Below are 23,998 nucleotides of genomic sequence, written 5' to 3'. Positions count from 1 at the left end.
TGCCGAGCACTGTTCTAAGCGCTGGGGTAGACATAGGGGAATCAGGTTGTCCCACGTGGGGCTCACAGTCTTAATCCCCATTTTACAGATGAGGGAACTGAGGCACAGAGAAGTTAAGTGACTTGCCCACAGTCACACAGCCGACAAGTGGCAGAGCTGGGATTTGAACTCATGAGCCCTGACTCCAAAGCCCGTGCTCTTTTAGACATGATCTCTCCACTCAAAGAAGTTACTGCCTCTCACAAAAATACAGTGTCTTCACCACAGTCTTACTAAACCACTTTAAGAAAGCAGTCTCAATGCTTTCCAACAGTAGAATAGGAGATGGCATCTACTCGGGATATTCAGCTATTGGACCCATCCATTCTCTTCACTGGCTACCGGATAAGTGCCGAGGATTCTAAGTCCCAACGTGCTTTGCATCTGAGAGTGATGGGAATCATCAAGTGCAAGTGGAATTCCACAGCTTTCTAATGGTCTGAACCAAACTAGAATTGGCTTGCCACATCTAAACCACCTGGATGAGCAATTGCACAGTGGAAATCACAGTGTCCAACAGCCACGCCAAATAAATCAACACAGAGAAGTCAGGCAGCGTGACAGAATCTCACTGAAGCTTCGTACAGCCGTATTGGAGCTGTCCGTCAACAAACTCAACTGAGAAGAGGGAATCAATATCAGTGGTGAGTAACTGATGTCTTTCCCCTTCGATGACAACTGTGTTATATTTGCAAATGTCGAAGCAGAGCTGGAAAGGAAAACACAAGTACATCTGCCCTCCCAGTTCATCGAACTAGCAGTGAACCTCTCACAGACGGAATGGATTCCTGGCAGATGTCACCTGGAAGGATCCATCCAGGTTAAATGAAGATGCAGAAAACCATGTATGTGGCATGGAGGAGGAAAAAAAAGATCAGCACATTTGAGGGTGAGTTCAGCATAAGGAAGGCAGCCACATGGATCGTTTTCAAAATCAAAACTACTCTGTTGGATGACGAACACTCCATCAGTGATTAAGGGCTCCTCACTGGGAATGAGACGACAACTGTAACCCACAGAACAGAAGTGTGACACCCTTGCAAAGTCTCATTTTAAAAATACATTAGAGCTGATGACACTAGGAAGAGTAGTGGAATAGATTTCTAATTATGATTTAGATTTATGGCATTAATTAAGCACCGACTTAGGTGCCAAGCCCTGGATTTATATGAAGGAAAATGAGGAGAGGAGAGACATGTAGCTTACAAATGGACCCCCTCCCCTTAACACGGTACTATCCAAGAAGTAGATGTGATACTTAGCACAAAGAATGCACTAAGTGAAATGACTAGAGGTGAGTGTAGTGTTCTCAAGAGAGGACATGACAGTCTGTAATCAGCTAGCGTTCATGCGCAGATAGATGACTTGAATAAAGGACAACTATTGGTCGTACTAAAGTTAACTCGGTTCTTTTTGTCTCTATCTGTTATTTAATCTGCCAGCAGACATCCTAGAATAAAGTTAGTTAGTTTTCTCCTTGCTATCGTCTTAGCTCTTCAGCAGCAGACCTGGAATGTTCCTGGACCATTCATAAGTAATGTTTCCTTAATTTCTGTCACTGATAAAAATGATTAAATTTTCTTTTTGCTAGGGGAAGCTATCGATTTTTAATCTGTTACCTTCGCAATGACAATCTGACCGTCTTGTCTCTACATCAGCATATGGTGTGCGTCAGCCCGCAATAAATGCTATACTTCAAAAAGTAATAAAAATAATTGTCAGCCATCAAGACAAAGTCCTAAGAGGCTGGGGGAATCATCTGAGGGCACCTAGTATAAGAAGTAGCAGGAGCAGAGAAATTGGCTCTGACTTATGACTGTAATAATAATAATGGTATTTATTAAGCACTTACTATGTGCCAAGCACTGTTCTAAGCACTGGAGGGGATACAAGGTAATCAGGTTGTCCCATGGGGGGCTCACAGTCTTAATCCCCATTTTACAGATGAAGAAACTGAGGCACAGAGAAGTGACCTGCCCAAAGTCACACATTTGACAAGTGGTGGAGCTGGGATTAGAACCCATGACCTCTGACTTCCAAGCCCAGGCTCTTTCCACTGAGCCACGCCACTTCTCTGTAATATTCCCCTTCACCCCTGCCAGCAGAATGTAGGATTCCAGAAATTGACCTTTGCGAGAGAGCAAGATCTGAAATGATGTTGCCTCCATTCCAACTTGGGTGTGTACGTTTGTGTTTTGTGAAAAGTGATTGTGAGTGAAACGAATCTTGCAATATAAACTGGTATTTTTTTCAGAGAAGTCTTCTTCCATTCCTTAAGAATGTGATTCTCTCCACTCAAATGTTCCTCCAGTATTTCATAGAACTAAAACAATTGACTCTTCAGAGTTACGAAGGGTTGAATTTATATACTTCAGAGTTTACACATTTTTCTCTTCTCCCTTTTCCAAATGCTCTATATAGTGAAGAACTGAAGGTAGTGGATTCTGACCACTCTGAACACTCCACCTCTGTTCCCCCTGGAATAAATGCACCTCTGTGTTTATTGGCATTTTGGAAAATCTCTTTAGATTAATGAGCTGTCACATTCAAGAGGTGATGAATGAAAGAATGATAGAGATCCTTTCCGAATTTTTTTAAAAAGAGCCAATGGGAAGCCTTCCTAGATTTTGGGAAAAACTCTGCCCATGTTCAACATGGAATGAAGTTACCTCTTAGGGAGAAAGAGGGAGTGTGTAAATTCTCTCTGCCATCTTAAGAGACTGTGTGCTTCTCTTGTTCTTTATTTAGGTGACTGTGACAGATGGGGGTTCCTCCCCGAAGCAGTCAACAGTTTGGGTGGTGGTACAGGTGCTGGATGAAAACGACAACAAGCCTCAGTTTCCAGAAAAAGTGTATCAGATCAAGCTCCCCGAACGAGACCGCAAGAAGAGGGGGGAGCCCATCTACAGGGCTTTCGCCTTTGACAAAGACGAAGGCCCCAACGCAGAGATCTCCTACAGTATAGTGGATGGCAATGACGACGGGAAGTTCTTTATTGACCCTAAAACCGGCATGGTTTCTTCCAGGAAGCAGTTCACAGCGGGGAGTTACGACATCCTAACAGTAAGAATTGCTTAAGTTCAAATAGAAAAAGCACCGGGATATTTAATTATGGATTTTATTAAGTGCTTACTATCTGCTGAAATGCAGGAATACACGTAAGGTTGTCCGATTGGACAAAGTCCCAGTCCCACACATGGCTCACAATCTGTCTTCTTCCCATTCTAAAGATGAGGAAACTGAGGCCCAGAGAGGTTAAGTGACTCGCACAGGGTCACACAGCAGGCCCGGAATGGGCCAGAGGTAGAATCGGGGCTGCCTGATTCCTGGCCCTGTGCTCTTTCCACGAGGACTCCCTACCTCTGATGCTTGCTCGTTTAACTCAGTAGTTTTAGAAGGCAGGACAGCTGGGTTCTTGAAATGCCACCAAGGTGATCACCCTGGCAGCTTTGGGAACTTTGCCCAGCCCAGGTTTCTTACAAGACTTGAGAGTTTCTAGTCGAGGTTGGAGAGATCCAAAGTGGTGGATTTCGGGCCTGCTTGCCTCTTGAAGCCCACCCCATCCTGGTCCTCGTCCTTCTAAGACTCAGGACCCCGTTCTCTGCATCCAAGCAATGAGTGACCCTCTAGAACAGATAGGGCCACACAATATTCTTAAAAAGGTGCTCTCCCACTGGTAATGCTTTGTAATGTTTTCCGTGGCCCCAGCTCAGATGCCGTCAACGAATTTTCCCTCCCTGCACCAGCTTGCTCCAGTATCCATACCTAGTTCCCAGAGCACAGCTCCCACCCTCTCCTGGATTATTCCGGAGCTCAGGCAGGAGGGTCCCAGAGGAAAATCAGGCATCTTCACTCAGTCGCTCAGATACAAGGAGGCAGCATGGCCTGGTGGACAGAGCTCGGGCCTCAAAGTCAGAGGACCCGGGCTCTAATTCCAGTTCCAGGAGTGTCTGTGGGTTTCTCATTCTCCATACTGGGGCTGGAACCACTTCCCTCTTAAAATAAGCATGAAGTAGATCCCCTCTTCTCCCCGACCAGCTCCAGACCCATCTCAACACCTTTATTCTCCTTTCTGACACTACAACCCAGGTGTATTTGTAACCCGACGTGACTTTGAAGGGGCTGGTCCAAACCCAGGCTTGGGAGTCAGAGGACCTGGGTCTTAATCCCGACTCTGCACTTGTCTGCTCTGCGAGCTCCGGCGAGTCACTAAGTTTCTCTCTGCCTCATTTGCCTCATTTGCAAAATGGGGATTCTATTCCTGTTTCCCTCCTACCTAGTCTGGGAGCCCCTTGTGGGATCTGATAATCCTTTAACTATCCCAGCGCTTAGTACAGTACTTGACACATAGTAAGCACTTAAATGCCATGATTATTATTATCATTACCACTGTTATTATCTTCTGTGTTCTCTCCATCTATGGTTAGATCAAAGCCGTAGACAACGGACGCCCTCAGAAATCTTCCACTGCCCGGCTTCACATCGAGTGGATTAAGAAGCCACCTCCGTCCCCAACTCCTCTGACCTTCGATGAGCCGTTCTACAACTTCACTGTCATGGAGAGCGACAAAGTTACCGAAATCGTGGGGGTCGTCTCTGTGCAACCTCCTAATATCCCTCTCTGGTTTGATGTTATTGGTAAGTCTGTACTGCAGAGAGGTAGTTAGTGGATGTAGTCCTTGGCTGAATGGATTTAACAGCAAAAAAGCTAACATTTAGCACTAAGATTTAAAGGCATTTAGTGCTGGATGGCCAATTGAGCTGTAAAAAGAATAACCTATGCGTGCTTTCATTACGATTCTGTAGCTAAGCTGAACCGAAAGCGCTATTTGGCTGGTTTTTTTTTTCCTAGTATGTTATTTACTGCAACTTGAGTGTTTCTCTGTGTGTCATTTAAATTCTATTGTCACACTTTGCTAATCTCATTTCTAAATGTATTGATGGTACTGAGACTTGCTGTCCTTCATTTCTCTCTTTTTCTTCACTTTTTTTCTGCATTCTGTTCTTTTTTTTTTTCTGCTCCCGACTGCCCTGCTTCAAGGCGGCAAGCATGCTCGAGAGATGTTCTATATTCTACAGACAGCTTGTGGGCAGAACTGTTCAACAGAAGGTACCCTTAGTGCAAACACATTTGCTAAAATACAGCTATCCAATCTGCCTTTTTACGGTTTTTTTGAAGCAAATTAAATTGCATCTTTCATAACTGCCTATGACAGGGTGAAGTGCAGGCTATGGATCTCATCCGGGCCTCTACCAGCTCCTGTGTTACTCGTATCCAATTCCTTTCCTGTGGGTTTTGGGTTGGGTTTTTTTCTGGTCAAGTTGGTTGGTGGATTTGGCCCGTGTCTTTTCGGTTCTTCAAAATTAAAATTGGGTTTTCAGCACCACCGTTTTTTGCAGCACGATGCCTTTTGCCTCCGAGCAGCAAAGCCCCAAAGCCAGAATCCCCATACCGCCATCCCAAGAGAATGGCCGGAGGAGTCATCCATCAGATTTTGTCAGTTCCTTCCAGGAAATGGAAGGGTTGTTAGGTCCAGTGGGTGGCTCCCAGGGACCAAGCCATAACACCTTTGAAAGGGGTAGAACTGAGCCAGGGTGGGGAAAGATGGAGGAGTGAAAACTCTGGAGTGCTGCACTAGGAAGACACAAAATGGAGATGGGCAAGATAGCAAGTGTAAAGATAAGCGAAAGAAAATCTTCTGGGCCAAAGAGGCCATTTCAGAGGGCATTTGATGAATCTGATGCTTGGGGAGCAAACTCCCCCTTCTTCCAGTTTGCTAGTGGAGGCAGGGGAGATGGAATAGGGTGATTCTGAGAGGTTCATTGTTTTTCAAGTCTTCCCACCCAGCCACGGGGCACAGGTTAGGAAGGTCTCGTGCCATTCTGTCTATGAGAGAGCACACTGTGAGAAGCCTGGCCCCCTCCCCAAGTCGTTTTCCGAGGCCAGACTAAAAATCAGTGGAGCACCTCCTAGTAAAATGGCCCTTCAGAATTCTCAGGAACCTCCTCAGAAGACTTCTGTAGGTTTCATGGCTCAACGGATCAGTGTTACCCCATCATCCTCTGCAATGCAGCCAGTTCTAGAACCCCAGTGCTGCTGGCGTGCTCACAGCCATTGCTTCCAACTGCACATCCCGATCCATTCAGGAAAGTATGATCGGAAGAATGCTCCCTAATTCTGACGTCTCATTCTGTCCAACGCGTAGAGTGAAAACACGTGTTCTGGCAGAAGTGATTGTAAATGTCAGTAAAACCAGGTGCTTCCATTGTTTTCTCCTTCTAGTCCTTTCGAATCAAGGGCTGGTCAACATCACTTCGTGCCTTTCTACCTTTTGCATCTCTCTGCATTTTCTCTGTTGTTCATATCTTTTAAGTTCCCTGAAATGTTTTCTTAGAGGAGGTAGAGTGGTTAGTGCTTGTGGCTCAGCTGCTTCTGAAACCGGATAATGTGACCACCATCCCCTCCTGCCATCATCACTCTTTACACAATCACATTCATTAGTGATGCAGTTCCAGTTTTCAAGTGTTCCCTAGCATTGTTCCCCCAGGTGCCTATGCCCAAGAAGAACACCTCGTGCCAACGAGAACACGGAGGAAGGCAGCGATATCGCAGTTCATTAACTTGCACTTATGATATACAGACTCTGAATCCACTTGTTCCAAACATGGAGCAAACAACGTCTCTTGGAGGGATTTTCTATGAGCTTCAACAACTGCGCCTCGGGCAAGAAGCCTAAATGGAAAGATCATTCTTTCCCCTGAAGCTCAGTAAAATCTAAGCATTCTCCATCCAAGAGGGAAAGGAAATGGCGTGGAAAATGGCAGACCTCAGGCCCTGGAAGCCAGAACGCGTGCCCAGCCTTTATTTTCCTATTTATCTCATGATACCAAATGTGGCGAAAGGTATGATTCTAGATTGTTGCCTTAAAGCTCAGTTTTGACCAGTCTCTCGGACCCAGCCAAAGGCATCTCTAAACCCCCGGGTTTCTTTTCCCACCAAATTTGGAGAGTTTTACCAGCACTTCTTTCAATTCATTCCTTTTTTGTCCATCTCAAATGCAAAATCCCCTTTTTGGATGGTGGGGGCCTCAGCCTGCAGTCACTTGGTCTACAGAGGTTAGCGAAGCCATCCATCTTACCCTTGAAGCATCTCTCATCCCACCGGGACAGACTCCAAAGTCACAGTCATCATTCCCACACTGCACTTAGACTCTACTCATCCCCAGGGAATCAACAACTACTTGGTGTTTTTTTCATACTGGGGTGTTATGCACGTCTGGTAGCTCAAAGCAGCACCAGTTTCTCTTTCTTTGGTTTCTTGAAATCTCTGTGGAAGCGGGTCTGATCTGTCTAGTGAATGTGTAGTTTACTATTTCCATACTTCATATTTTGATTTGTGGTTTGCTGTCATTTGGATACACATAATGAGTGACCATTTCTTCATCCCAGAACTTTGACCGCTTGATCTATGGACTTCTGGGTAATTTCATGGCCTTTTTTGTGTCCTCCAGTTCACATATTCCTCCCATACAATGCTTTCTGTCTCAGGACTTGGCATCAGGCATTTTACTTCTTATTTCCTCCAAACTTGCCAAAAACAGCAAAAGAATATTTTTCCCAGAAGCAGTCACCAGGACAACACTGAACAGTCTTCAGTAGGAAGATCAAAAGGCTGAACTCACCTTTAAATGTTTTAATCCAGTGGGGGCGTTTGAAACAAGAATCATTAGCAGAATGGCTTCTTATCACTTCTTTCTGATCTCCACCTACTCTCTCCTGTGTTTAATTTAAATTTGCATTTCCAGTTATCGCACTCACTCCTCTCCTAGAGAAAAAAAAGGCCAAAATGCAGCATTCACTTTCAACTTCATCTCCCAGATTTAGATTACATTCTCAGCCAAGATGAACAGTTTGAGGTGGGTTGTCCTCATTCAAGCTCTGCATGTCTGCATTTGTGAGACCCTCAAAGGAGTCATTATTTTCTTGGCGACTGTAGGTTTTAGTGACCACCACTTTTAATGAGAAACCATAAAATAGAATAAGACTACATGATTGTCAGGGTCGGTGGATGTTTTCCCATGAGAAAATGCCATTTGCAGTGGGGTTGTAAAAGTAGGGGAAATCTCTACCCTCCTTGAAGTGGAAACATTGCTAAACTTTGGTTTGTTGGCATCGCTGCACAAGTGCACTCCAGAACTTTCCTCTGGATTAGTCCTTTGGTTGACAAAGCTTCTTTTGCAATCATATTAAGCCTGGCCTACCTGCAGGTTGAGTTTTCATTCCACGAAACGCCAAGCCCATGGAATTTTGATCCCAATCCAATGTGTTTAGTGTCTCCTCCTCAGGTACTGTCCTGCACCCATCTTAGTTAAAAATGGCCTGATGGTTCCCCCAAGGCCTTGGAATGGTCCAGTAAGAGAGCTAGCTGTTCACCACCTTGCTTATAGTCTTCTCCGCCGCACCTCTACAGTACTTCCAAGACTGTGCCTTTTCTAATCCCCACCGTGTTGAGATTGAGAAACGCTTGTCAGTGGCTTTCCCCCACTTCTTTATCATCGCGCTGAGGCAGCCAGTGGACTCTTGCTTTGCATGTTGTGTTATGGGCTTTGAGGAAGTGCTCCTTGTCTAACTGAACCCTGCCAATGGAAATGTTCTTGTTGCACTGTGGATGCTGTTCTTACGGGGGGGGTGTGTGCCCCGTTCTCCAAAGAAAGAAAAGTCGCCTTCAACTTTAAACGGGGACAAAGGAGGGGTGTGGGGTTATTTGCCGCTGAAGTGGAGGGCAACGTGGTCACACTGGAATTGCCGGGCAACCGTTGGTCTGGTCTAGATTCTGCATCATTTAAATTCTGGAATAATAATAACTGTGGTTTTTGTTACACTCTTACTCTATGCCAAGCACTCTACTAGGTGCCGGGGTAGATACAAAATAACTGGGCATCATTTGGACCCTTTGTCAAGAATGACCCATGGGGGACTATTCTCCCAGCAAGTAGTGGAGATTGCTAAATCTGTCTTTAGAACCCTAAGTACCTTTTCACCCCAGTCACCACTTTAAATTGTTCCCATGCAAATAGGATGGTAATTAAAATTAACATTAATTATTAATTATCCTATTAGCAAATAGGATGCTAATTTAAAAAATGATTATACTTGATAGGCATTTCCCATAAGAAAAAATATGAGAAATGCTTATCAAGTACATTCATTTTTTCCCACAGTCCAAAAAATGGATCCATCATAGAAATATGTTCAAGAGAAATGATAAAAATTCCATATATATATGCATATATATAAAACAGTATGAAACCAAAATATGCAACAGTAATTCAAGATTTTGAATTTGATCTTTACATGTTCATGTGTAAATACTTAATTTTCCTAGGGTCATCTTTCAAATCCTTGTCATCAGAAAAGCACCTCGTGTCAACAGAATAAAGTGCTGCCATCATCTGTGGTCATTAGCTAAGGCTAAATTGAAATGGACTCTCATCACTCTCTTCCCATCAGAATATTTCTGGTTTTTGATCTCACGATTCCCAGAACCAAACGTGGCCACATTTTGTTCATGTGATTTAAGTGAGATCAGGCATATGGCTGCCTAGACCTCAACCTCTCCCTGTGAAGTGCTGCAGCTAAAATACGTTGTATTCATTCGTGGTTTTTATGAAGGAATGAGAGGCAGAACTGCCCTACAGAGGGGCATCTGCTCACCCCAAATGGACCTAGAAAATAAGCCCAATACATTGTCTCCCTTTACCAACTCAAACTTGGTCTACCAGCCAAATTTGCTTTTGTCTTGCCCCTTGTGTAAAATCTTCATGTCTGCAGTGCCATCACTGAAAACAAAGAACAGCTATCAATGCCAAAATGTATAGATTTACCATTAGAGATTTATAAATCTGCTTCAACTTGAATGTAAATATTTCTATGTGCGTTTACATATTATTTAGAGATCTATGTATGTAAGTGCATATAGAAATATCCTCCCAAGCTGAAATAGACATATGAAAGTCAAACACATGCCAGCAGTTGATATGTGAAAGCTCTTCGTGTTGAAGCCAGTTGATTCAATGTATTTACCCTGTGCACCTAAAGCTGTTTGGAAAGACGCACAAAGAAAAGATATTGTATCTGTGTCCACAGTGGAAGATTCCAGTACAGCTCTCCCTTGGCTTTGACTTGGCAGGCAGTTTTACATCTTTGGCTAGGTTTTTGTTTTGTTTTTTGTTCCTGGTGCTTCAAAAATTTGCATGGGAGGTGTCCGCTGGTAACACATGAGTTTTGATGGCTTATTAAGTGGTTGCTAAGCATCCTGAATTAGAGTCTGTCCATTTAAGTCTAATGGTTATCATGGGGAAACACTCCCTTTGAAAAGGAAATTCTGTCCCAAGGCTTCATCCTTTCACCTCAAATTTCTTCATCTGAGTTTTTGAATTCTGAACTTCAGAAGATTCTGTGGAGTTGATGAAGTTGATTTTATAGTACTCTACAATAAATTAATTAAATACATTAGTTGGAAGGGCATATATTTTTGACTGATTTTTTTAAAGCCTATATTCTCCGAGCAATTCTCCAATACCTTGATATCATCATAACTAATTAAATGTCAAGAGCAATTATGTGCTCACTAGCAATTAAATGGCCATAAGTACATTTGACAGCTGCAATTCTGAGCATTTGAAAAATATGTCACAGGAAAAAGCAAGCTATAGATCTCTTTACCTTATGTCACACATGAGCAAATTTCAGTATTTGTACCAACACTAAACACTGCATTAAGTCCTAAAATATTTATCCACTTAGCATCTTAAAGGAAAAGGCATTGTTCTCTGACCTGCAGAATGAAATGCAAGCAGGCTTTTTCCCAAGTTTTAAAATGTAATAAATGATTTTTCATTATGTTGTGATAGTTCAATAAAATTACCATCTGAGAACGAAATTAATCAGCGAAACGAAATTTCAAATCTAAAATAAATAGAGCTTGTGAAATTGTAGTGGGTTGCCTTGGACAACTCTTCTGACCTTCCTTTCCTCTCTAGAAATTTCTCGTTGAGAAATGATCATAAACAGCACGTTAGGTCATTCGAAGGAAGAGGTAGACACAACTCAGAGAAGCAGCATGACCCTAGTGGATAGATAGAGGCTGGGCCTAAGAGACAGAAGGAACTGGGTTTTAATCCCAGATCTGCCACTCATCTGCTGTGTGGTCTTGGGAATGTCACTTTACGTCTCTGTGCCTCAGTTACCTCATCTGTAAAATGGGGGTTAAGAAGGTGAGCCCAACCTGATAAACTTCTATCAACCTCTGCGCTTGGTACGGTGCCTGGCACATAGTAAACACTTAATAAACACCATTAGAAAAAACCTCTTTTAACAGTGGAGTTGCTGTTCCAGACATGTTCTCAAATCGCTTCCATTGTGAACACCACTTCTCTTAAAAAGTTGTTTCCTAAATCTGTACTACAAGGTGGTTTATATTTAAATGCCTCAATTATCAATGCCTCCATGTATGCTACAATTGCTTCTTCACACTTTTAGAATATAATTCTCACTGTGGGTTGGTAATTATTTCTGGGGCAATTTCATTCTTCCAACAAAGTTTGCAAGAATAGAACATTTTAAGAAAATGAAACTGAAAAGTACCTAATATTTTACTCACCCATTTATTTAAAAAGTTACCTCAGAAGACTAATAGAATTTGAAGTCTGCCACCAAATAATAATGTTGATACTTGTTAAACGCTTACTGTGTGCTGAGCACTGTTCTAAGTGCTGGGGTAGTTACAGGGTAATCAGGTTGTCCCAAGTGAGGCTCACAGTCCTCATCCCCATTTTACAGATGTGGGAACAGAGGCACAGAGAAGTCAAGTGACTTGCCCAAAGTCACACAGCTGACAGGTGGCGGAGCCGGGATTGGAACCCATGACCTCTGACTCCTAAGCCCGTGCTCTTTCCACTGAGCCATGCTGCTTCTGTACTGTTTGCCATCGAATGTTTGGCAAACCAAATGTTTGCCCTCGGTCCCAGTGTGAATTGCAGTGTGTCCATTCATTCTTTAATTTCCGGCACTGGATGCTGATTTAAAAATTAACTAGAAAGGATAAACCTATAAGGTCTGCAGATTTATGGCACAGAAAGGAGAAGGAGTTGTAGAAGGTATAACATTCTACGTATTCTTTACAGACTCAGTGTTTAGGCTTCATTTACCCTAATGATTACGCTGAGCCTTTCCTGTGCAATACATTTTTCTTGGCATTTCTTTTGCTGCAAAGAGGCTGTGCTTTGAAATATAAATGAGTTTAGAACAAAGACATCCCATTGAATGTGGACAAAATGGAGCCGTAGGGATGTTGGTCTGAAGGTATTTATAGAAAGGCTCCCTCGCAAATGAACATTTTCAACGGAAGTATCCATTTCCGAGGTATGCTAATTTCCTTTTGTTTCTGTGAAACCATCAGGGGGGAATTCTGACAGCTCTTTCGACACAGAGAAGGGAGTTGGAACGATCGTCATCGCCAAACCTTTGGATGCAGAACAGAGGTCCATCTATAACATGACGGTGGAGGTCACCGATGGAACGAATGTCGCTGTCACTCAGGTAGAATGTTATGTTACTTAGCTGTGGAGCTCAAGAAGGTCCCAGCCAAGTTCAGGGTGTGGACGGGGAGGGTGTGTAGATTTCATTTCCCTCTGACGGGAAGTTTGGCGGCGGTTGGTAGCTCACAGCCCTAGATTTGGACTGTCTTAGAACATAATAATAATGCTGGTATTTGTTAAGCGCCTACTATGTGCCAAGCACTATTCCGAGCGCTGGTAGATACAAGGTTATCAGATTGTCCCTCGTGGGACTCACAGTCTTAGTCCCCATTTTACAGATGAAGTCACTGAAGCACTGAGAAATTAAGGGACTTGCCCAGAGTCACATAATTGACAAGTGGGGGAGCCAGGATTAGAACCCATGACCTCTGACTCCCAAGCTCATGCTCCTTCCACTAAGCCTCGCTGCCTCTCACTTGAGGAGCCCAAATTTAGGAAGAGTTAGAGGCTTATTGAAGTGCTCTGCTTAGTTTAGGTTATTGTGGGAGAAGGTGCATTTCCCTTTCAGGATTGGTTTGCCCCGAACTCCTTTTGGCTTGACTCTCCCACAAGGCCATAAGTAGTCGGGAGTGAGTCTAAATAGTCACAGAACCAGGAAATGTAACTCCTGGGGTGAAATGAAAACCTCTTCCTGTTATTTGTTTGTTTGTTTTATGGTATTTGATAAGTGCTTACTACAGTCTGTGTCCCACATGGGGCTCACAGTCTAAGTAGAAGGAAATAGGATTTGATTCCCATTTTACAGATGTGGGACCTGAGGCACAGAGAAGTGAAATGACTTTCCCAAGGGCGCACAGCAAGCTATCAGCAGAGCCAGGATTAGAATTCAGGTCCTCTGGCTTCCCAGGCCCACACTGTTTCCACTAGGCCTTGGCTTACTGTAGCATCTTTGTCCTCTTGGGTTTTTCAGTCCCTTCCTTAAGGATATTTGCCATCGACAGAAGATGGCAGGGCATCTGTGGGGCAAGGAAGTTTGAAACTGCTTGGATTCTCCTATTACTGAGGCTGGTTTATGTCCATGCAGGCCGCTTATTCTGGCAAGATGCCGCAACAACACCCAGGGTCGTTTTAAAGAACAGGTGGCAGAATCGAACACAGTCAAATGGAATGACTCCAGAACTGCTCCTCCTGCTAAGATCCTATGGTCAGATTTAAGTCAAGGGAATCCAAGCAGGGGTAAGAATATCCCTGGTGGAGGGGGGTGAGAGGAGCTCAAAGGATCTTAAGGGGGTTGGTCATGGCAGCAGCAACTCATAGAGCCACAGTCCTGCTTCTTGCTGGCCTCTGGATGAGGTGAGCGGCCTCTGACAACCTCACAGTCCCGGAAGCACAAACTCTGGGGAGTAAGCAGGCCTGTCAGCAACAGGAGCCGTTTCTATTCTTATCTGCTGTGACTCAGGTGACTCTCTCCCTGGATGTGTGAGAGGCGATGGCAAGAGGAAGAAATGAAGTGGGAGAAAGGTATGAGACAGTCAGAGGTAGCAAGTGTAATACTCCTGTTCATTTATTTTAAAGAATTCACCTCACCAGTAGGGTGTCAACCAACTGGACCTAGGGAAAACCAAGAGGCGGTGGGAGTGGTATTACCCACTTCATGATTTTAGTGCAGAATTCCAAGCCTCAACTGCCATCATCCCAGCATCCTTTGGGACGACAGTGAGTGTTGTCTCATCAGCCACCCAAAACAGCTCTGGCTTACGGCTTATGGCTTCCCTCCACCCTCGTTTCTCAAAACGTCCTTTGATCTTGTAATAGAGGGCCAGGGATGCTGCTGCTCTGAAAAAAGGTCTTTGTGCGAGATGCGCTTTCATGGCTGATTACGCTTAGGTTCACAAGGTTTTCATTTTCAGTGGTGAAGGGCTTTATTAAACAGGGATGGTGCAGGAGTGGAGGTTTGTAAGCAGGGTGGCGAACAAGCACTTATAACATTCATCACGGGGCGTTCTTCCATGGCACCGGGCCAGTCGTCGATCGAAACTCCCAGTTGTAAAAGCTGTTCAAGGAATGAAGAGATTTAAGCCTTTCAGGGGTAAACTCTAAGCTCTGGTGGTTACATGACAGGTCTTCCAATGCAATCTTTTGGATTTCAATGGTCGTGGAAAGAGTCGAGAAGCTGTAGATCCATTTCTGGAGGAAAAAGGCAGTTACCCCCAGAATCCCATTCTCTGGGAAAACATCGGAACCCCGCCTGCTTCCTTCCCATCCGATCGACACTCGTTGTTAAGTAGATTGAGCACCGTGTGGGCCTAACCCTGTCCGGCACTGGGAGCTGAGGGCTTTTGGAAAAGTAAGAGGACTCTTTGCTTGTTGTTGAGGACCTTATACATATTCTAAGTCAAGTGGAACCCAGAGCACCAGTGCAGAACTGAGTCCCAGCTTTCCCCCATGCCACCCACCTTTTTTTTTACAATGTGCCAAGCACTGTTCTAAGGGCTGAGGTTGATACGAGGTAATCAAGTTGGACACAGTCCTTGTCCCACATGGGGCTCACAGTCTTAATCCCCATTTTACAGATGAGGTAACCGAGGCACGGAGAAGTGAAGTGACTTACACAGCAGGCACGTGGCAGAGCCGGGATTAGAATCTAGGTCCTTCAGACTCCCAGGCCCGTGCTCTATCCACTAGGCCACACTGCTTCCGACATTCGCAACCGGCTTCTCTCCGTTCCACCTCTATGGAACAGGACATAGCCCTGACGGGCTGTGAGAAACAGCAGAGTTGCTTGTTGAACCGACCGTAAGCCCCTTGAGGGACAGGGTTCTGTCTAATTCCTACTTGTACACTCTTTTCCAGCGCTTAGTACCGTGCTCTGCACACAGTGAATGCTTAATAAATACTGTTGTTACTACAACCACTCAGAGCTCCAGTGGAGGAGAAGCCTAGGAGGAGTGTCTGGCTGCATCCAGAGTTGGGGGAGGGGAGGAGCGTATGTGTTTGTTTTTGTGTGTCTCGGTAGGTCTGTCTTTCTGATATGAAAGGCCTAAAAATAACTCCTACCTACCAAGGTCTTGCCCCAACCAGAACAACTGGTCCTGTCGATTCTGTTATGATTTATAGTTATCAATCAATCAGTGGTCTCTATAGAGTGCTTACTGTGTGCCAGAGCCCTGTGCTAAGCACTTGGGAGAGTCCAGTGCAACAGAGTTGATAGACAGGTTCCCCGCTCCCCATGAGCTTACAGTCTAGAGAGATGGATTCCCTGCCACCTGAAGCAGGGTCAGTGGTTGGGCTGGGGTCAGTGGGCCCAAGGCAGCGGGGAGATGAACAGCGAGGGGACGTCTGAGCGTCTGAGGGACTTCTGTCATCCCAGGGCCTTCTGGGACCTGTAGTTACAAGGAAGAGAGCATGTATTTATAGCAATTGATGGTCTCAAGAGGGCAGGGGGATCTCCCAGAGGCTTCGGGGAGTGAGAGAGGTTGGGATGGGCCTCAGGGCATTAGGGCGGAGGCACGGGGAGGGGAGAGATGTGCCAGCCAACTTCAGCTGGTAGGGAAAGGGCAGGACCAGCATACAGTGGATGGGCACATTCTTCAATCCACCACTGGAGAAATCAGATAAAGGTCAAGGAGAAAAATGGACTGGAATACTGACTGCCAGGTACTCCTTCTCTTTCCTGGCTGTCGGTTCCAAAGAGCTGAGGTCTCTGTGTCCCGACGAGACCCACAGATTTGGATTCCAGTGGGACTAGGGGATCCAATAACCTCCCCTGTTCTCCATCCCACCACCCACCCACCCATTAACTCTCCCCAGTTTCCACTGCCGAGGCGTTTGTTTTTCTGACTTTATGGTGACCCCTAAATGGCACTTTTGGAATGCAGAGCTGGCTGTCTTTCCAAAGAGCAGATATTAATATTGGAAGGAATGAAGGATTAAATAAAAAAAGCCGCCCGGCCAATGGGACGAAGTAATGAGCAGGCTGGCTCTCTGACTGATCTTTCTCCCCCTCAGAATTGAACCTTCTTGGTTAAGGCATGGTGCAGGAAGAAAACGGTTTGTTCTAGTAGTTCATTCTCTGATTTATTTGTAGGATCATACTTTATACACAGTGGCTAGCCAGTTAAAAAACAATAGTTTCCACAATAGGACGAAACAAGGTGACCCCCACTGGAAAGAGCATGGGCCTGGGAGCCAAGGGACCTCGTTTCTAATCTCAGGCTCTGCCTCTTGTGTGCTATGTGACCTTGGGTAAGGCACTTCTATGTGCCTCAACTTCCTCCTCTGTAAAATGAGGATTAAATCCCAGTTCCTCCTACCTAAACTCTGAACTCCATGTGGGAAAGGGACTATGTCCAACCTGATGATTTTGTATCCACCCCTGTGCTTAGTACAGTGCATAACACTTAGTAAACACTCAGGTCAGCCACCAATGGCCCTCAGAAAAGCCAGCCCTTGCAACACTGTGATGTCAGATTTTACAGAAGTGTATAACATGATGCCATGCAGACATCCTTCCACTCTGCCCACCTCTATCTGAATTTAGAACATTTCTTTAGAATATCCTGATGACCTCCCTTCTCCAACCCCCAACTACTTCCGACCCCTGACACTCCCTCCCATAGCCCTTCCACACGTGGTAGTCACCTCCGGTCCATGGAACTCGGTGTTAGGAGCCAAGGGAGACAAAGGCTCCGCACGGAAAGGAGAAATGCTAGGCATAAAGTTGACTAGCTCTGAATGCTTTCCAGACAGGAACTGACCAGCTGAAAAACAGATTGTCCAGTATGTGAACGAATGACCGGCCACTTTTCCCCACCCCTAGAGAATTGGAGGGTGTCAGAGGCAGTCCAGAAACAATTTCCGGAACAAAGCTTTAAAAGATGTGGAAAATGTGGGGAGCCATAACTCCAAAAACGACCCGAAATCCCTAAACCGGGTTCAGGAGCGTGAGGCAAGGTTTACTCATTCAAGGACTTAATAAGCTGTTAGTGCAACACAGGGCCCTGACCAAGCAATTAGCCACAAGCATCCTTCGTTCCTGGGGCTCTTGTGAGACAGAGCTGGGCACTGGCCCAGGTTTTTCTCTGAAATGGCTGTGAATAAACCAAAGGTATTTGCGATGGGCCACATGAAAAACAGCTTTGGAGAGAGACTTCCTGAGTCAGGTTTTATCCTGCTCGGATTCAGTTGTGTTCCTGGAGGCCTTTCACTTAACATTCTGAATACGAAGTCGTCGGTAATTCTTTGAGGGTTGCTCTCTAATTTATAAGCTCAGTAGTCACCAATATCCTTTATTTGAAACTGCTTTAACTGTGGGAAATAGGAAGCAAGTGGGAAGAAGGAAATCTTTCAAAGCGAAACACTTATCCTGACTGTCAATTAGACAGTATCTGAGGGCCGATTTTTCTGGAACTCTGAAACGCTGGAAGAAGGACGAACTTCCGAGGTGCTCTCTGGACGGGTTTGCTCAGTCACCTCGTGAGACTGGAGAGGGATCGTGAGGAGATTTTTGTGAACAAAAGGATTTGGTTGGATAGCTGGCCTGGCCACTGATTCAGAGAACCCATGCGAACTCAGATAATAATACTAATAATGTTGGTGTTTGTTAAGCACGTACTATGTGCAGAGCACTGTTCTAATCGCTGGGGGAGATATAGGGTAATCAGGTTGTCCCAAGTGAGGCTCACAGTCTTCATCCCCATTTTACAGATGAGGTAACTGAGGCACAGAGAAGTTAAGTGACTTGCCCAAAGTCACAGAGCTGACAGGTGGAGGAGCCAGTATTAGAACCCATGACCTCTGACACCTAAGCCTGTGCTCTATTTGGTTTAACTGGCTGACCAAATGAGAGAATTGCAACAACTTTATGGAATATGTCCTGACCCTGGCCTAGAATGCCCTCTCTCCTCAAATCTGACAGACATTTACTCTCCCCAACTTCAAAGCCTTTGGAAAGCAAATCTCCTCTAAGAGGCCTTCCCTGACTAAGCCCTCTTTTCTTTTTCTTCAACTCCCTTCTGCGTAGCTGTGACTTGCTGCAAGCAGCATGGTATAATGGATAGAGCACGGACCTGGGAGTCGGAAGGTCATGAGTTCTAATCCCGGCTCTGCCACTTCTCTGCTGTGTGACCCTGGGCAAGTCACTTCACTTCTACGAGTCTCAATTATCTCATCTGTAAAATAGAGATTAAGACTGTGAACCCCATGTGGGACAGGGTCTGTGTCCAACCCGATTTGCTTGCATCCACCCCAGCACTTCGTTCGGTGCCTGGCATATAGTAAGCGCTAAACAAATACCACAATTATTAATTATTATTACTCCCCTTCCCAGCCCTATATGTAATTTATTTATATTAATGTCTGTCTCCCCCTCTAGACTATAAACTCGTTGTGGGCAGAGATTGGGTCTGTTTATTGTTATATTGTACTCTCCCAAGCATTTAGTACAGTGCTCTGCACACTAAGTGCTCAATGAATTGATTTATCTCCCTCAGTGTCCTGCTGGCTCCCGCCTCCTTTCTTTCACTGTTCTTCCTTCTTCTTTTCTCCTGCTCCGATCCATCCAGTGGTCCAGGCTTCCCTACCAACGGCTGCTTGGGAGACATCTACAAACCAGTCAGAGTCCTCAGAGGACGTGACTCAAGTGGAGACAGAGTGTATGTGTCTGTGTTTGTGCGCGCACCCCTGTCAGCTTGTGGATGTAAGAAATATGCATCAGATCAACCAACGGATGGTATTTATTGAGCGCTTCCCATGTGTTCAGCACTGTACTAAGTGCTTGGGAGAGTACAGTAAAACAGAGCAGGTAGACGCGTAACCTGCCCTCGAGGAGGTTAGAGTCAGATCCCAGATTTCTTTCCTTTTAAGGTGACCCTAGGCTTTGTTTTCCAACATTTTCACTCAGTGCTTCTACAGTAGATCCTTCTACTTTTCTAGCTCCTGTTTTCCCACTGGGAACTGATGGGATTGTCTTGTCACACAGACTGCATTCCTATGCGTCTGACCCAGACCTCCCAGCACACAGATGGAGGAAACCGATCTCATTTTATCACTGCCAACCTTCCCTTTGTAGAGCAAGTCAGGCTTCAGTTCCTCTTGTCTTCTCCTGACCTTAGGTTTTCATCAAAGTCCTGGACAACAACGATAACGGCCCGGAATTCTCGCACCCGAGCTACGACGTCACCATTTCAGAGGATGTGCCTCCCGACACGGAGATCTTGCAAGTCGAGGCGACGGACAGAGACGAGAAGCATAAGCTGAGCTACAGCCTCCACAGCAGCATCGACTCCGTCAGCATGAGGAAGTTCAGGATCGATCCCGGCACCGGAGTCCTGTACACGGCCGAGAGACTGGATCACGAAGCCCAGGATAAACACATTCTCAACGTAATGGTAAGCTGACCGGGCAGATGGGACCATTTAATTCTAACAATTAAGCAGCGTGACCTAGTGGATGGAGCACGGGCCCGGGAGTCAGAAGGACCTGCGTTCTAATCCCTGCTCTGTCCCTTGTCTGCATCGTGACCTCGGGCAAGTCGCTTCACTTCTCTCTGTCTCGTTCCCTCACCTGTAAAATGGGGATTAAGACTCTGAGCCCCATGAGGGACCTGGACTGTGTCCAACCTGATTAACTTCTGTCTATTTCAGCACTTAGTACAGTGCCTGACACATAGTAAGCGCTTAACAAATACCATAAAAAAGGGTTCTGGATGAAGCCTTTACCTGCTGTTGCAACCAATATCCTCTCTAGGGGACGGAGAATTGGAGCAATCATCCCATCCCACCACCTCAGGGTGGCCCTGCCCTTCCTGGTGAGTGGTGCTCAGTACAGTAACAAGCACTTAGTACGGTGTTCTGCACCAAATAAGCTTTCGATAAATGCACTCCGTTGATTGGCGAAGCTGACTGGCGAGTTACGTGCATTTCGTCTTCCCTTGGTCCAAAGGTCCGTGACCAGGAGTTTCCCTACCGAAGAAACTTGGCCCGTGTCATCGTCAGCGTGGAAGACGCAAATGACCACAGCCCTTACTTTACCAGCCCCTTGTACGAAGCTTCGATGTTTGAATCGGCCGCTTTGGGGTCAGCCGTCCTGCAGGTGACAGCCCTGGATAAAGACAAGGGGGAAAATGCCGAGCTCATCTACACCATAGAAGCAGGTGAGAAGGGTCCAACTGCCCTCTTGAAAGCCCAGTTCAGGAGGTAAACACGAGGGAAGCGTGTTTTCTCTCCATTCCCTCTCAAGCCTCCAGAGGCCTTCCCAATGAAGCCCTCTTTTCCCCGGCTCCCTCTCCTTTCTGCATTGGCCATGCACTTGCATCTGTGACCTTGGGGCGTTTGGTATTCTCCCCTCCCCCCACTCAGCCCCACAGCCCATAGGTAGGTATCTGTAAATTACATATCGTAAGCGTTTTTATTACTGTATATCTCCCCCTCTAGACTGTGAGTTAGTTGTTTTTGTGAACGGATCTACCAACTCTTACTGTATTACTGACCGCTCAGTACAGTGCTCTACACAAACAGTAAGCGCTCCAGTGTGTACTATTGATTGATCGAAAGTTGGCTGGACATTACATAGCGAAAAGCCTCTTCCGTGGACGGAGAAGGGACCCTCCTGTTCAGTTCATTCAATCTCAGGTTTGGCAGGAAGGGAGAAGCGACGGGAAGTTTGTCATCATCTCAGAGGCTTTTACCTGTTCGTCAGGGGGCCAGATCCCCAGTACACGATAACCGAAGCCATCTGGGAACTGAATCCCTCATATCTTTGTTGAGTTGTCAGGAGGCGGACTGCTGATTTTTATAAACTACCACCACCCCTATAGTTAGCGCTAATTGGCACCGTGGGAGGGCGGCATTAGCCTGGGAAATAAAGCCGAGGGATATGGCGCCTTCTCCTGTGAGGGATGAAGATAAATATAGAATGTCAGGCACGGCTCTCCCCCCACCCGCCCCTGCAAATTGTCATCTCCCTTACTTCTAAAATGTAAGCCATGTTGGATTCCTAGAGCAAAGATTAAAGCCTAGAAGCATTTTTGACAGAAAAGACACCAGGGTCCTCATCAGGAGGTTGGCCTTTGAACCCATGAGTGGGATTTTTCTTTTATCTGGTATCATCTTGCATCTCGCTTTCCTGTTTGGTTTTTTAAAAATTCAAGCCGTACATTTCTGAAATGTTCGGAAACATCGTGTCTGTTACGTGCTAGGTGGGAAGCCGAATGGTGTCTCTTTCCCTGCCAGAGAGCCGAGGCTTTCCCTGCCTTCATTTAAGTGTGGAGCAGTTTCTCAAGTGGTCTTGCAATTAAAATGTGCATATTTTAGTGTCGGTTTGGGCCTGAAAAATGTAGAGGAAGGGGAAGAATCACCGTCCTTGAAAAGAGATTGGGGTTTTGTCTGTTCCAGGTCAACAAATGCCACACCCTTTCACCCTTTCCTTTTATAAATCTCAGTGACATTTCCATTTTACTTTAAAATCCTGGCGGACGAATTGGGGAGTTTCTATTGTCCATATCCTGTTAATCATCGAGAGCTGGGGTTTTTTGGTTCTGTTCTTTTTTTTTAGACCAAATCTGAATGTCATTTCCTTTGATCAATTTCTGGGTGGATGGATATAGGAATGGAAAATGCCTACTACTGCCACTGGCATCCAGTGAAAGCCCGGAAATTTCTTAGTGTCCAACTCGGTTTTCTTCAAGTGGACCTGGCCCCAAAGTGTACGATACAGGATTTCCAACCTATTTGTATCACCCAACGTTGCCAACCTCTCAACTAGTATTGCACGTCGCAGGAAGTGTTAGGGTGAAAAGAACAGGCAGATCTATATGTTTTCCCCTCTAAATTAATTCATTCATTCAGCGCACCTCTTATGTGCAAAGCACTGTATCAGATGCTAGGAAAAAGATACCAGGGTGAAAATTGGAAATGATCCCAGGCCTTCCAATCTAAGGATAAGGGGAGGAAGGGTGGCAAGAGACCCGTAGAGAAAGATAGAAATAGGAAAAACAGAAGAAAGACATAAAAGACATGATCCCAATAAATACAGTAAGAGCTGCAGAAAAGAAAGCATTATTCCAGTCCCCTCAGTGAAACTGGCCAAATGTTAAACTGCAAACCTTAAATAGTACCTGCTCATTAATTGAAAATGGGAGAGCCTGTTTCATGGTCGCTGCTGCTGAGCAGACAGGATTTCTGGAAAGCGGCTGGATTTGGGATCGAAAAGTAAAGAATCGCTGAAGGGTAGCAGAGGCCCAATTCCGGAATGGTTCCTCCAGATTTGTGGCCCTAAGTAAAATGGAATCTGCAATTCAACACCCCTTCTTCCAGAAAACAAAGATGAACGCAGTTAAAAAAGAACCTGGCTCCGACTGAGATTTTCTTTACCGATTAAGTACAAGATGGTTGGGTGCTTGGAAAATGCCCTCTTTGTAATCAAGCTAGTGCTGAGAGGAATTGTCTCTGTTGGCTGCATATTTTCACATGCAAATAGGTAATTGCACCTAGAGCCCATGGGTACCAGAGGCCTGCCTTAATGATTTTGACATTTAATACAATTTGCTTTAGCCGTGTCTCCAGACATGCAGTTCTTTGAACAAAAGATGACAAATCGAGGTGAATTGATATGTCTGAGGATCGTAACGTCTCATTTAAGAGCCTTGGGACATGTGGGTTGTAAGAGAATTGGCGGAATGGCTGAGAGAAGAAAGAAATGAAACCTCTTTTTAGACTGTAGATCATCCTTCTCCTTCTCTCACACTGAAGAGGCTCTGTCTTCCCCCGCTGCTGTTTCATCTGGATCCCCACTTGAAGGGCCAAGCTTTGACCACTCTTTCCAGCAATGCTCTGAACTCCCCCAGTCTCACTGTCCACGGATGTTTCAATGTCAGACACACCCAGCCATGGCCCTAGGCTGTTGGGATCCATAAAGGTTACAGTCTCAAAGATGCAAAATGAATCAATCATATTTATTGAGCACTTACTACGTGCAGAGCACTGTACTAAGCACTTGGGAGTATAAACATAGTACATAGACGGAGTTGGCAGTCATGTTCCCTGCTTACTAAATTAACTCCTAGGCTTGGAAGAAGCCTGGTTTCTTCATTCATCAGAAATAAAGAAAACTTTTAACCCAAGTGGATGGATCGATTACTGATTAGAGCAGTGTTGCCAGAATATGCTAAAAGTCCAAGATGCAGGGCCAACTAACTATGCTTGGAAGCCAACCCTGTCTTCCAGTGATAAATAACTGAAGAGAACCAGCTTTAAAGTCAGAAAGATCCATCTGCATCCTTCCCATATAAATGACCGAGAAATCGATCGTGGTCATGTCTCACCAAAGGTCTGTTTGAGTCCGCTTGAAACGTGATCTGATTCCTCCTCGTTCATCTTCAGAGATGAGGGGAATGAGACAGGGAAAATCCCACATTCCTGAAG

The 23,998-nt window shown here is 45.3% G+C and overlaps 1 protein-coding gene across 5 annotated transcripts in view; it reads left to right on the top strand.

Annotated features, from left to right (window-relative positions):
* The window catches only part of FAT3 (FAT atypical cadherin 3), a 317,724-nt gene that overhangs the window by 227,102 nt on the left and 66,624 nt on the right, over positions 1-23,998 (top strand). For 3 of the 5 annotated variants that reach the window (XM_039914895.1, XM_039914893.1, XM_029048024.1), the window contains exons 5-10: positions 2,788-3,102; positions 4,467-4,677; positions 5,081-5,149; positions 12,500-12,639; positions 19,691-19,966; positions 20,520-20,730. In XM_039914895.1, the coding sequence (XP_039770829.1) occupies positions 2,788-3,102; positions 4,467-4,677; positions 5,081-5,149; positions 12,500-12,639; positions 19,691-19,966; positions 20,520-20,730 (1,222 nt within the window). The remainder of the gene's footprint in view (positions 1-2,787; positions 3,103-4,466; positions 4,678-5,080; positions 5,150-12,499; positions 12,640-19,690; positions 19,967-20,519; positions 20,731-23,998) is intronic. The other 2 variants (XM_039914896.1, XM_039914894.1) reach the window with 1 other exon arrangement.

This window comes from Ornithorhynchus anatinus, chromosome 20 (assembly GCF_004115215.2).
Source record: "Ornithorhynchus anatinus isolate Pmale09 chromosome 20, mOrnAna1.pri.v4, whole genome shotgun sequence".
Lineage (NCBI taxonomy): Eukaryota > Metazoa > Chordata > Mammalia > Monotremata > Ornithorhynchidae > Ornithorhynchus > Ornithorhynchus anatinus.
This window is presented reverse-complemented; position numbering and strand designations above follow the sequence as displayed.